Source organism: Megalobrama amblycephala, linkage group LG20 (assembly GCF_018812025.1).
Source record: "Megalobrama amblycephala isolate DHTTF-2021 linkage group LG20, ASM1881202v1, whole genome shotgun sequence".
Classification (NCBI taxonomy): domain Eukaryota; kingdom Metazoa; phylum Chordata; class Actinopteri; order Cypriniformes; family Xenocyprididae; genus Megalobrama; species Megalobrama amblycephala.
The window spans coordinates 20323526-20335739 of NC_063063.1; the positions used below are offsets into that span (position 1 = coordinate 20323526).

General features: G+C 35.8%; 1 protein-coding gene across 2 annotated transcripts; it reads left to right on the forward strand.

Moving 5' to 3' along the window:
- Positions 1-1665: 1665 nt before the first annotated feature.
- On the forward strand, positions 1666-8900 carry cdk5rap3 (CDK5 regulatory subunit associated protein 3). Of its 2 annotated transcripts, none has more exons than XM_048170245.1 (14): positions 1666-1831; positions 2121-2169; positions 2299-2430; positions 2544-2644; positions 3507-3555; positions 3658-3836; positions 3917-4053; positions 4479-4623; positions 5062-5169; positions 5269-5350; positions 6109-6197; positions 7887-8092; positions 8261-8432; positions 8767-8900. In XM_048170245.1, the coding sequence occupies exons 1-14, from the start codon at positions 1826-1828 to the stop codon at positions 8830-8832; spliced, it is 1521 nt and encodes a 506-aa protein (XP_048026202.1). In that variant the 5' UTR covers positions 1666-1825; the 3' UTR covers positions 8833-8900. The 2 variants fall into 2 exon arrangements, with proteins under 2 accessions (XP_048026202.1, XP_048026203.1); XM_048170246.1 differs by having other exon boundaries at positions 1671-1831; positions 2124-2169.
- The last annotated feature ends 3314 nt before the right edge of the window (positions 8901-12214 follow it).

Here is a 12214-nt window from a genome sequence, read left to right on the forward strand (position 1 = left end):
ACAGACGGATACTGGATCCCCAGCTGAGATAGGAGCAGGTTTGAATGTCATTCAAAAAATATGAAAATAAAGCATTGCCTATGGTTCCCCTTAACTGTTACAGCCATTGTGCTTCACAAGACCAATAAAGAGCTTAAGCGATTTAGGATTAAAATTCTGATTTCTGTTCCTGGCAAGGTGCTGAGAAAGTCTTTGGAGTGATTAAAACAGCACTGCTTGGAGTACAATGTAAGACTCTTTTCAAAGGCCTCTCCTAGGAAAGTTGGTTATTAAGTAGGCCTAGCAGTGTTGCAGAAGTTGCCCAAGATATACAAACTTTTAAAAGAAATAGTAAAACTACAATCCTATCTTTGATTTTAACATTGCATAATAGGGTCACTGGCCTTTATTTCAAGCTTTAAACTATCACAGCTTTTCTTTGCTGATTTTAATCTGCTCTGTCGGAAAACAGACGGGAGGAGCCTCTTGTTGGAAACACTTGAGACACCTGCAGTCATATTTAGCTACAGCCAAAGTCCCTTTGCCGAACACATTAGATAAGGTGTGCTGTGAACCGGCAAACAGAAAAATCCATAAAACCACCTTGTTCAAATATAACTGAGGAAAGAGCAGGATATTTACCATAATTTTTGTATACATAAAGTGTATGTTGAAATAGGCTTATGAATTTTGCAAGCAGCATAATAGAAAATAAGCACAAGTCCAATGCATATGATGCAAGAAAAGCTAAAATTATTATTTCATGCTGTTATTATCTATCGCCAGGTCTGTTTACGAGTATGACAGAATGGATTATGTTTTTTTCTCAGTCAACTGTATTGAAACTGTTGTCAATATAAAGGAAGTCGCGCCATCTAGTGGTCTTCTTTTTCTGCTGTTTGTCATTTGTTGTTTGTTTTTTTGTTTTTTTTATTACAGAGCAAATCAGTACATACATGAACAGTTAAAACATATTCGTATCGTATCTCGAATAAGATACAATAATATAAATGCAAGTACAATAAACACATGGATCTACGCAAATAAATAGCCTAGAAGAAAAAAAGTATTTAAGTTAAAACACATCATCAAAAATCTGGTACTTTTATCATTGTCTTTTATTATTTTTGTTTCTGAAGACATAATTGGTCGAGATTTTCATTAAAAAAACAATATCTGTCATTTATCAGAGAAGTCATTTAGTCATTTGTTTCAGGTTTACCTTCTGAAAAGTGAGATAGTTGGTGTTATTTCTTAAATCATTATTAATTCATACCAAAATTCGACATTAAAAAGAATACAATTTATCCCAAACTATTTAATATATATATATATATATATATATATATATATATATATATATATATATATATATATATATATATATATATGAAATGTTTTATTGATGGATTTTCTGAAGTAGAAATAAAAATTTTGCAAACATTTTAGGAATGAGTTTGGATTTACAGCCTTGTGAATAATTAATTATTAAATTATTAACCCTTTAAAAAGTGCATTTTTAAAATTTTTGAAAATGCAAAACTGAAACGGAACATACATAACTGTAAAATAAAATTTAAGGTAACTGCGCTAGAAGCTAGTGACTATTATTTTGGCTTTACAAGGAAGTGATGATTAGCGGCTGCTCTATACGTGTAGTTCATTGGTCTTTCAGCAGACGGTGCGTTTGACACAGCAGTGTCGTGTGCGCTGATTGGTCAGTTGTGTATGTACGTGTCAGTGGAAATATAAACTTGAGCTGAATCTCATCGGTTTAATGTTTAATGTTTAATTATGGAGTCGTTTTAGTTATTCTTTTAGCAAAATAACGACAACCACGGTCGCAATGGAGGTAAAAAATAATATTCTCTTGTTAAAATAGAGTCTAACCGTCTTGTACTCCTTGTGTAAAGAAAAGTCATCATGCTTGTAGACACAAGAAGCTGTCTTAATCATTTTAAAGAATATCGTTGTGTATCTTTGCATAGTTATGTTCCTTTATTAATATATAAAGACTGCATTATTTACTAGCCTTAAATCTCTGTTCTGCTTAGTTCTTTCAGTAAGATTATAAGAACATAATAATGTGAAAAAGTTGATGTGACTGTATAATTTACCTTTGTTATTAAAATCCATTTTAGCAGAGCATCCAGAATCTCCCTATTGACATCCAAACCAGTAGACTCTTGGGTAAGGCATACCTGCATTTATGAATACTGACACATTCTTTAGCATATGGTTTGTAGGGATCCATAAATGCACAGTAGTTTAGATCTTGACAAAGATGTATTTAATATTAACCTTGTCTCCATCATTCAGACTGGTTGGTGGACCGGAGGCACTGCACGCTGAAATGGCAAAGTGCAGTTATGACCATTAGAGAGAAAATCAATGTTGCCATTCAGGATATGCCAGAAAATGAGGAGATCAAACAACTGCTCTCCGGCTCATGTAAAGCTTTATAATAATTCTAATAATACAATCACATGTCTTGTTTGTATGACTGTTATCTGTTTTTTATTTATTTTTGGATATGTTCATACCCATTTTTGTTTCTTTTGCAGATATTCACTATTTCCATTGCTTACAAATAATTGAAATATTGAAAGGAACAGAAGCATCCACCAAAAATATTTTTGGCAGATATTCATCACAAAGGATGAAGGTGATGATGCATCTCTCCGCTGTTCAGTTTTCTTTTAATGTGTAGTTTATCACTCTTAAAGAGTTAGTTCACCCAAAACCGTCATTTATTACTCACGCTCATGCCGTTCCAGACCTGTGAGACCTTCGTTAATCTTCGGAACACAAATTAAGATATTTTTGTTGAAATCTGATGACTCAGTGAGGCCTCCATAACCAGCAATGACATTTCCTCTCTCAAGATCCATTAATGTACTAAAAACATATTTAAATCAGTTCATGTGAGTACAGTGGTTCAATATTAATATTATAAAGCGGCGAGAATATTTTTGGAGCGCCAAAAAAACAAAATAACGACTTATTTAGTGATGGCCGATTTCAAAACACTGCTTCAGGAAGATTCGGAGCATAAATGAATCAGCGTGTCGAATCAGTGGTTCGGAGCGCCAAAGTCACGTGATTTCAGCCGTTTGGCGATTTGACACGCAATCCAAATCATGATTCGATACACTGAATCATTTATGATCCGATGCTTCATGAAGCAGTGTTTTGAAATCGGCCATCACTAAATAAGTCGTTATTTTGTTTTTTTTGGCGCTCCAAAAATATTCTCGTCGCTTTATAATATTAATATTGAACCACTGTACTCACATGAACTGATTTAAATATGTTTTTAGTACATTAATGGATCTTGAGAAATGTCATTGCTGGCTATGCAGGCCTCACGGAGTCATTTTGATTTCAAGATGCATTTTATTAGGTTTTCTTCTTCTTCTTCTTTTTTCAATTTATAGTTTTAGTTCAATTTTAGTACTTCAGTTTATTGACAAGGCAACATTTCTAATTTATTTTAGTTTTTCAACTTTTATATTTTACATCAACAGGACTGGCAAGAGATAGTGTCCATGTATGAAAAAGACAATGTCTATTTAGGTAAGAAATAATCAAAATTATTTAATGCAAAATTTACTACTACTTTTTTTAAAGTTATGCAAACATTGACATGATTGTGTGTATGTGTGTTTTTAACCCCAGCTGAAGTGGCCAGTATATTGATTCGTAGTGTAAGTTATGAAGGTCCTGCTCTAAGGAAGCAGGTGTCTAAAGCTCAGCAGCTGCAGCAGGAACTGAGCCGACGGGAACTGGAGTGTCAGAGCGGTGCCGCCGACATGAGGGAACGCTATTATGCTGCCTGTAAACAGTATGGGATAAGGGTGAGTCAACAATTCATTTTATTTTCATTTATTCTAACATAGTTCAATAGCATTTACACATACTATGACATATTTCACAGGGGGAAAATGTGGCAAGGGAGATACAAGCACTGGTTAAAGATCTGCCTGTAGTTTTAGAAGAAACTGGTAAAAAAGCAGCGTGTCTGAAGGAAGCAATAGAGTTTTACTCAGCCTTCACAAACTTTATCAGTGACTGGTGAGTGTCACTTCCTGTCATTTTAAATATCGCATAAATAAAGGCCCGTTCACACCAAAGACAATAATTATAACGATTAAGATATAGTTCTAAAAAAGATATTTTTATACTAATTTATTTTTGCTTTAGCATATATTCACTATTTCCACTTCTCGCAACTATAACAATAATGATATAGTGAAACAATATTGATGGAAAGCTAATGAAAGTTAAAAACATTGACCAAACAGAATATTACTGTGTCTTGTTGTGGACGCTAATATAGTTATCTTTTTAATTATTGTTCTTGGTGTAAATGGGCCTTAAAGCTGCTGATCTTTATATACCTGTATTCATGCTTTTGATTGATCTCCAACATGACCCTTATGATGTTGTAATAATAGAAATGTAAATTTGAGCTTCTAATATTCGACTTCCTTTTTCAGGTCTGAGGTTGTACTGCCCATGCTGAGGTTTGTCCAGAGCAAAGGAAACACAACTTTATATGAGTGGAAGACAGGAAATGTGCCCACGGTTGTAGAGAGACCTGTAATGGAGGAAGCCCCACCTGATGTTGTCACAGAGGAGACGGTAAGTCTGACATCATGACTCCAGATTTAGGTTTGAAACAAAAGTTGCTATAGTCTTTTCTTCCCTATTGTGACGTACTATATCCGAGTGAAACAGCTTCTCGAACAGGAAAAAATATAGGTCAGGACTTGATTCTGTCCATCGGGAAATGACTGGATCATTGAATGGTTGTGGTTTGTTATTGCTGTGATGCCATGTGAGTGACAGGTCGTTCCACCCTCAGAGAAAAGAAGAGATGTTGTTGCAAGAGATGTTGTATGCAATATTCCATAAAAAAGAGAATTTCAATTTACATGGTGACTTTAATGGTGTTACATGGTGACTTTAATGGTGCACCATTTTTACATGGTGTTCACAGGACATCTGTAAAATAAAGCAAGCAAGGGATCAGTGTTTTAACAAAACACCTCTCCCATCTGTCATTCTTGTTTTGTGCAGATTGACTGGGGTGACCTTGGTGGCAGTGCTGGTACTGAAGAGGTTAATTTTGGGATCTCTGTTGAGGATGGTGTGGACTGGGGTGTTAGTCTTGAGTCTGGCAACGAGGCAAGTATTTAGAACAAATATTAAGATTTTAACATTTGATTATAACATTTTCAAACACCTCATTATATAGAATTAAAACATTCTACCAATCAACTTTAGGAAACAGTTGCGGGTGGTATTGACTGGGGAGAATCTGAATCTGCCCCCGTGGAAATCGAAGTTGTGGATGTGGGCACAGACTGTAAGTGTGTTGAATTCACTGAAATTAACTATTGATGTGTGTACATGAACATTGAGAATTTATATTATAAATTTACAGTACTGTTCAAAAGTTTGGTGTCAGTATGATTTTTTTTTTTAAGAAATTAATACTTTTATTTAGCAAAGATACATTAAATCAATCAAAAGTGGCAGTAAACATATTTATAATAAGATTTCTATTTGAAATAAATGCTGTTCCTTTGAACTTTCTGTTCTTCATAGAATCCTGAAATTTTTTTTAAGGTTTCCACAAAAATATTAAGCTTCACAACTGTTTTCAACATTGATAATATTAAGAAATGTTCCTTGAGCTTTCTGAAGGATCATGGGACACTGAAGACTGGACTAATTATGGTGAAAATTCAGCTTTGCCATCACAGGAATAAATTACATTTTAAAATATATTGAAATAGAAAACAGTTTATTTGAATTGCAGTAATATTTTACAATTTATGTAATTTTGATCAAACAGTTGCTTCCTTGGCAAACAAAAGAGAGAGAAACAACATAATATCTTACTGTGTTTAAATTAGAATAATTTTGAGTTTTAGTGCTTTATAATAATAAAAAACATAATAATAAACATCACGAAGAGCTAATTGTTTTAATGTGTGATTTCTTACAAGTAAGCACAATGAAACATATTCTTCCATTCTCTGAAAATCAGAATACAACACTCCAAGGTCTGCAGATTTGATCTGGGCTTGGTTATAGGTCTCAATACTTTTACTTTTGCAGGTCCTGACGGTGTTGCCAGAGGTGAAGATGCTCTTTCTCTTCTGGAAAACTCACAGACACGTAGCCAGTTCATAAACGAGCTGATGGAGGTACAGCTGTTCATTATTATACAGGTGCTGGTCATATAATTATAATATCATCAAAAAGTTGATTTATTTCACTAATTCCATTCAAAAAGTGAAACTTGTATATTATATTCATTCATTACACACAGACTGATATATTTCAAATGTTTATTTCTTTTAATTTTGATGATTATAACTGACAACTAAGGAAAATCCCAAATTCAGTATCTCAGAAACTTGGAATATTACTTAAGACCAATACAAAGAAAGGATTTTTAGAAATCTTGGCCAACTGAAAAGTATGAGCATGAAAAGTATGAACTTGTACAGCACTCAATACTTAGTCGGGGCTCCTTTTGCCTGAATTACTGCAGCAATGTGGCGTGGCATGGAGTCGATCAGTCTGTGACACTGCTCAGGTGTTATGAGAGCCCAGGTTGCTCTGATAGTGGCCTTCAGCTCTTCTGCATTGTTGGGTCTGGCATATCGCATCTTCCTCTTCACAATACCCCATAGATTATCTATGGGGTTAAGGTCAGGCGAGTTTGCTGGCCAGTTAAGAACAGGGATACCATGGTCCTTAAACCAGGTACTGGTAGTTTTGGCACTGTGTGCAGGTGCCAAGTCCTGTTGGAAAATGAAATCTGCATCTCCATAAAGTTGGTCAGCAGCAGGAAGCATGAAGTGCTCTAAAACTTCCTGGTATACGGCTGCGTTGACCTTTAACCTCAGAAAACACAGTGGACCAACACCAGCAGATGACATGGCACCCCAAACCATCACTGACTGTGGAAACTTTACACTGGACCTCAAGCAACATGGATTTTGTGCCTCTCCTCCCTTCCTCCAGACTCTGGGACCCTGATTTCCAAAGGAAATGCAAAATTTACTTTAATCAGAGAACATAACTTTGGACCACTCAGCAGCAGTCCAGTCCTTTTTGTCTTTAGACGCTTCTGACGCTGTCTGTTGTTCAAGAGTGACTTGACACAAGGAATGCGACAGCTGAAACCCATGTCTTGCATACGTCTGTGCGTAGTGGTTCTTGAAGCACTGACTCCAGCTGCAGTCCACTCTTTGTGAATCTCCCCCACATTTTTGAATGGGTTTTGTTTCACAATCCTCTCCAGGGTGCAGTTATCCCTATTGCTTGTCCACTTTTTTCTACCACATCTTTTCCTTCCCTTCACCTCTCTATTAATGTGTTTGGACACAGAGCTCTGTGAACAGCCAGCCTCTTTTGCAATGACCTTTTGTGTCTTGCCCTTCTTGTGCAAGGTGTCAATGGTAGTCTTTTGGACAGCTGTCAAGTCAGCAGTCTTCCCCATGATTGTGTAGCCTACAGAACTAGACTGAGAGACCATTTAAAGGCCTTTGCAGGTGTTTTGAGTTAATTAGCTGATTAGAGTGTGGCACCAGGTAACTTCAATATTGAACCTTTTCACAATATTCTAATTTTCTGAGATGCTGAATTTGGGATTTTCCTTAGTTGTCAGTTATAATCATCAAAATTAAAAGAAATAAACATTTGAAATATATCAGTCTGTGTGTAATGAATGAATATAATATACAAGTTTCACTTTTTGAATGGAATTAGTGAAATAAATCAACTTTTTGATGATATTCTAATTATATGACCAGCACCTGTAAGTATTAGACAGAATGTTTAATTTTTACCTAACCTAACTCATTTGTTTTGTTTCTATGGGTTAGTTGGAAATGTTCCTGTGTCAGCGGCTCAGTGAGATGCACGAAGAAGGTGATTTGGTGGCCATGAGTCAGTTCCAGCTCGCTCCCTCAGTGATCCAGGCTCAGACTGCCGAGCGTGTGCAGGTCATGCTGGCAGAGGTGCGTGAGCTGCTGAATGGGCTCACCTCAGTACGAATGCAGCATCTCTTCATGATCCAAGCGTCACCACGGTAATTACACCCTCTCAAACTTTTCACCTGCAGAAATGCACTTCATCTCTTCATCTCCAATATTACCAGTCAGGTTTTAAAAAATACTAAATGTTGTTCAAGAACATGTAGCTGAAATCTTTCAGTCAGATAATGATAAATCTGGTGTTGTGTGTGTTTATGTCTCAGCTACGTGGAGCGTGTTTCCGAGTTACTGCGGCAGAAACTCAAGCAGGCTGATATCTTGGTGTTGAAGCGTGGCACGCTGGCTGAAAAGCGACAGGAGGCTCTGGAAGAACAGGCCAAGCTGGAGCCGCGCATTGATCTGCTGGTGGCACGCACCAAGGAGCTCCAGAAACTGGTAGAGTAACTTTTTATAATGATGTGTTTGCGGATTTGTTTCAGTACAGGTTTATCATAATACATTTGTTGTATTAATAGAAGCATGCAGTATGACCCTGCAACTTCTTTTACTTTTTACTAAAGTGAAAATAGCACCTCACGTTCACACTCCTCCCTTCTATGTAAAAGGAGCCGATGCTTGACAAGTGTTTTAAATGTAAAGAGAAATGAGGTTAATAGAGCACAAAAGCATCATGATGGACATAACATTTACTGAAGATGAATTCCTGGATTGGCTTAGAAAACAAAGAAAGCTTCCACTTTTTATTTCTGTCTCTCTCTCTCACATACAGATTGAAGCTGACATCTCAAAAAGATACAACAACCGGCCTGTCAACCTCATGGGAGTTCAAGTGTGACCAAGAGGAGTATTTACATGCTGCGCAGATGTATCATTTCATAAATAAATTTTTTCTCATTTAAATCAGGTGGGTTATTGTTCTGTGGTGATTCCTTTTTATAGTGGAATAAAATTATTGCAATCACAGCACCTTGAATATTCAAAGGCGCCTGTAAATAACTTGTGCTTGCACAGCTGGCCTCATTTGTTTGAAGTGCTGATTTCAGTAAATTAACAGTCTTAAGAAGGCAACATTTAAATATACAACTGCTAACCTTTTTTTTTTTGTAAAGAACAAACACACACGCCTTCTGTGAAATAAGTTCAGAAGGCCATTATATATATATATATATATTTTTTTTTTTTTTTTTTTTTTTTTTTTAAAACAAATGTTTGCAAATGTACAATATAGTAATAAACTATTTAAAAATAAATGAAATATTAAATATAAAAATTTCGTAATTATTTATAAAAAAAAAAAAAAAAAAAAAAAAACAGGACAGGAGTGCAAATTTAGCTGTCACTGCAGGGGTGTATGATAAAAAAATTTTGGTTTGTAGATGTTGATTAACATATTTCCCTTAAAGAAAAATCAGGGTTCCACTTTATTTTAAGGTGACGTAGTTACATTGTACTTAAACAAGTACTGATTAATATTAATTAACTACATGTACTTACTATAGTGTTAAGGTTAGGTTTATGATTAGTTACTTGTAATTATGCGTAATTTACTGTTATTACTATAGTAAGTATGTGTAGTAATGTGTAACTGTCACCTTAAAGGATTAGTTCACTTCAGAATTAAAATTTAATGATAATTTACTCACTTCATGTCATCCAAGATGTTCCTGTTTTTCTTTCTTCAGTTGAAAAGAAATTAAGGTTTTTGAGGAAAACATTCCAGGATTTTTCTCCGTATAGTAGACTTCAATGGGGACCAGTGGGCTGAAGGTCCAAATTGCTGTTTCAATGCAGCTTCAAATCAATCTACACGATCCCAGACGAGGAACAAGGGTCTTACCTAGCAAAACGATTTGTCATTTTCTAAAAAAAATATATATATTTACTTTTTAACCACAAATTACATAGCATTACATAGTCACGTTGGAAAGGTTATGTGTGACGTAGGTGGGGAAAAATAGAAAAACTCCATCTCATTTTCTCCTCCAACTTCAAAATCATCTGACATTGTTGCTTTATCTTTTTTTTTTTTTTTTTTTTTGTAAAGGGCGTTTGACTTAATCTTTGCACGTTCACTTTGAAAACACTGGGTTGGTACTTCTGCCTATGTTTTTTTTTTTAGAAAAATGACCGATCGTTTCGCTAGACAAGAACCTTATTCCTTGGCTGGGATCTTGTAGAGACCTTTGAAGCTGCATTGAAAATGCAATTTGGACCTTCAACCCATTGGTCCCCGTTGAAGTCCTCTATATGGAGAAAGATTCTGGAATGTTTTCCTCAAAAACTTAATTTCTTTTCAACTGAAGAAAGAAAACTTGGACATCTTGGATGACATGGGGGTGAGTAAATTATCAGGAAATATTAATTCTGGAGTGAACTAATCCTTTAAAATAAAGTGTTACCAAAATGTTTCAGATAATTTTTTTTTCCTTCATACAGTAACTTGGGTTGAGCTTGATGGAAGCAGTCAACACTACTTGTAATCTTTGTAAAACCTATAGATAACATATTTTAATAATCTTGTAATGTGGTGAAATGCAGTAACAGGGTTACATGCAAAATGTGGGGCACATCTAAGCATTTAATTTTTGATAGTTCATTGTAATAAGATTTTTTAATTTTATCTATGTCAACAATGTCCTGTCAACAAATTGTCAAAACTGATGATTTTAGTCAAGACAGTCTGTCAATCCTCTGAGGTGGAATAGGCCAAAAATCACTATTTTAATATAGAGACAGCTGATGCATTTTACCCTTATCTGCTGTGTTATTTCAAACACGTGTACGGTTTAAAAGTTTGGGGTCCATACATTTTTTTTTAAAGAAATTAATACTTCTCACATTAAAATTATAAAGTGTTCTTTTAAATGTTCTATTCATTGAATTCTGAGAAAAAAATATTAAGCAACACAACTGTTTTCAGCATTGATGAGAAGAAGAAAATTGGAGCATAAATCAGCATATTTGAATGATTTCTAAAGGATCATGTGACAATGAAGTTATGAGTAATGTATGCTGGAATAAATCACATCAGCCTTGGTAAGCATAATAGACTGCTTTCAAAAACATCTTACTGACCCCAAACTTTTGAATAGTAGTGTACATAACCTAGACATTTTTGAATGAATTTATAAGAATTCCATTAATTTGCAAGTATTCTAACAGAGATGTATTGAAATATCATTACAGCACATGATTGTCATAAGAATTGCAAGTGAGTCTAACCGTACATCTCCCCTGATGCTTCATCACCACGTTGTTTCCGTTTTGCCCTGGGGCAGCTGGTTAAATCGCATGGCAGAAACACATTATGCTCACAAGACTGAGGATGTAATGGACATCATCTTTGCACACCCTCTACATCTAAGGCAAGGAGCAGTGAACCATTACAGCTCAATTTCAGACAAGTTTTAAAACACACCGGTATTATAGACTTTTTGTGCCATTGATCATGGTGACATTTAACCAAGATAATATGTGGCACATTCTCACTTCGTTGGTTTGTAAAACGCACACGCATTCATTCTTTTGTCTGTCTCCGCCTATCTCCTCCACTGTCTCTGATGAAGCTATGATAAGTAGAGGGTGGTGCTGGGCCCAATCATTGCCTGTGCCATCAATCATGCCAGACAGACCCCTGTTTACTGACACAGAAGCTTCAAAGAGCAGCCATTACAAAACACTTTGTTTTCCGCCCATTCGACAAGAGCGGAATAACAGCTAAGACAAAGGTCTGAGCATTTATCAAATATTCCACTGAAACATCATATTGATGATGAAACGAAGACTAAAATTGTCACTGGGTGACAGACCTAATCTCTTTTTTTTTGGGCCCTAAAAGCTTTTTGCCTTTCATTTGTATGTCAAAGAGCCCTGTCATCCCTGCAGCGGGCAGATGCTCTGAGGCGATGGCCAGGGTGAGACCCAGACTGCTGTGGCCCAGAAGACTGAGGTTGCCAAGACAACTGGCCCAGCACCCCTGCTGTTGTCACTCTGCCTCTGTCGCTCAGTCATTGATTCTCTCCATCTCACCAGCTCTCCACATGCAGCTTGTATTGTTCTCAATGGCCCTCATTGAGAAGGCATTGTACACGATAATACACCTACCAACTCTCCCACGTCCATTTTATAGTGTCACACATTACTCACCAAAAACCATATTGAACAAAAACATCTTTTTAGAACAAAACAAAAAATATTTGAAAAGCTAATACGAATAA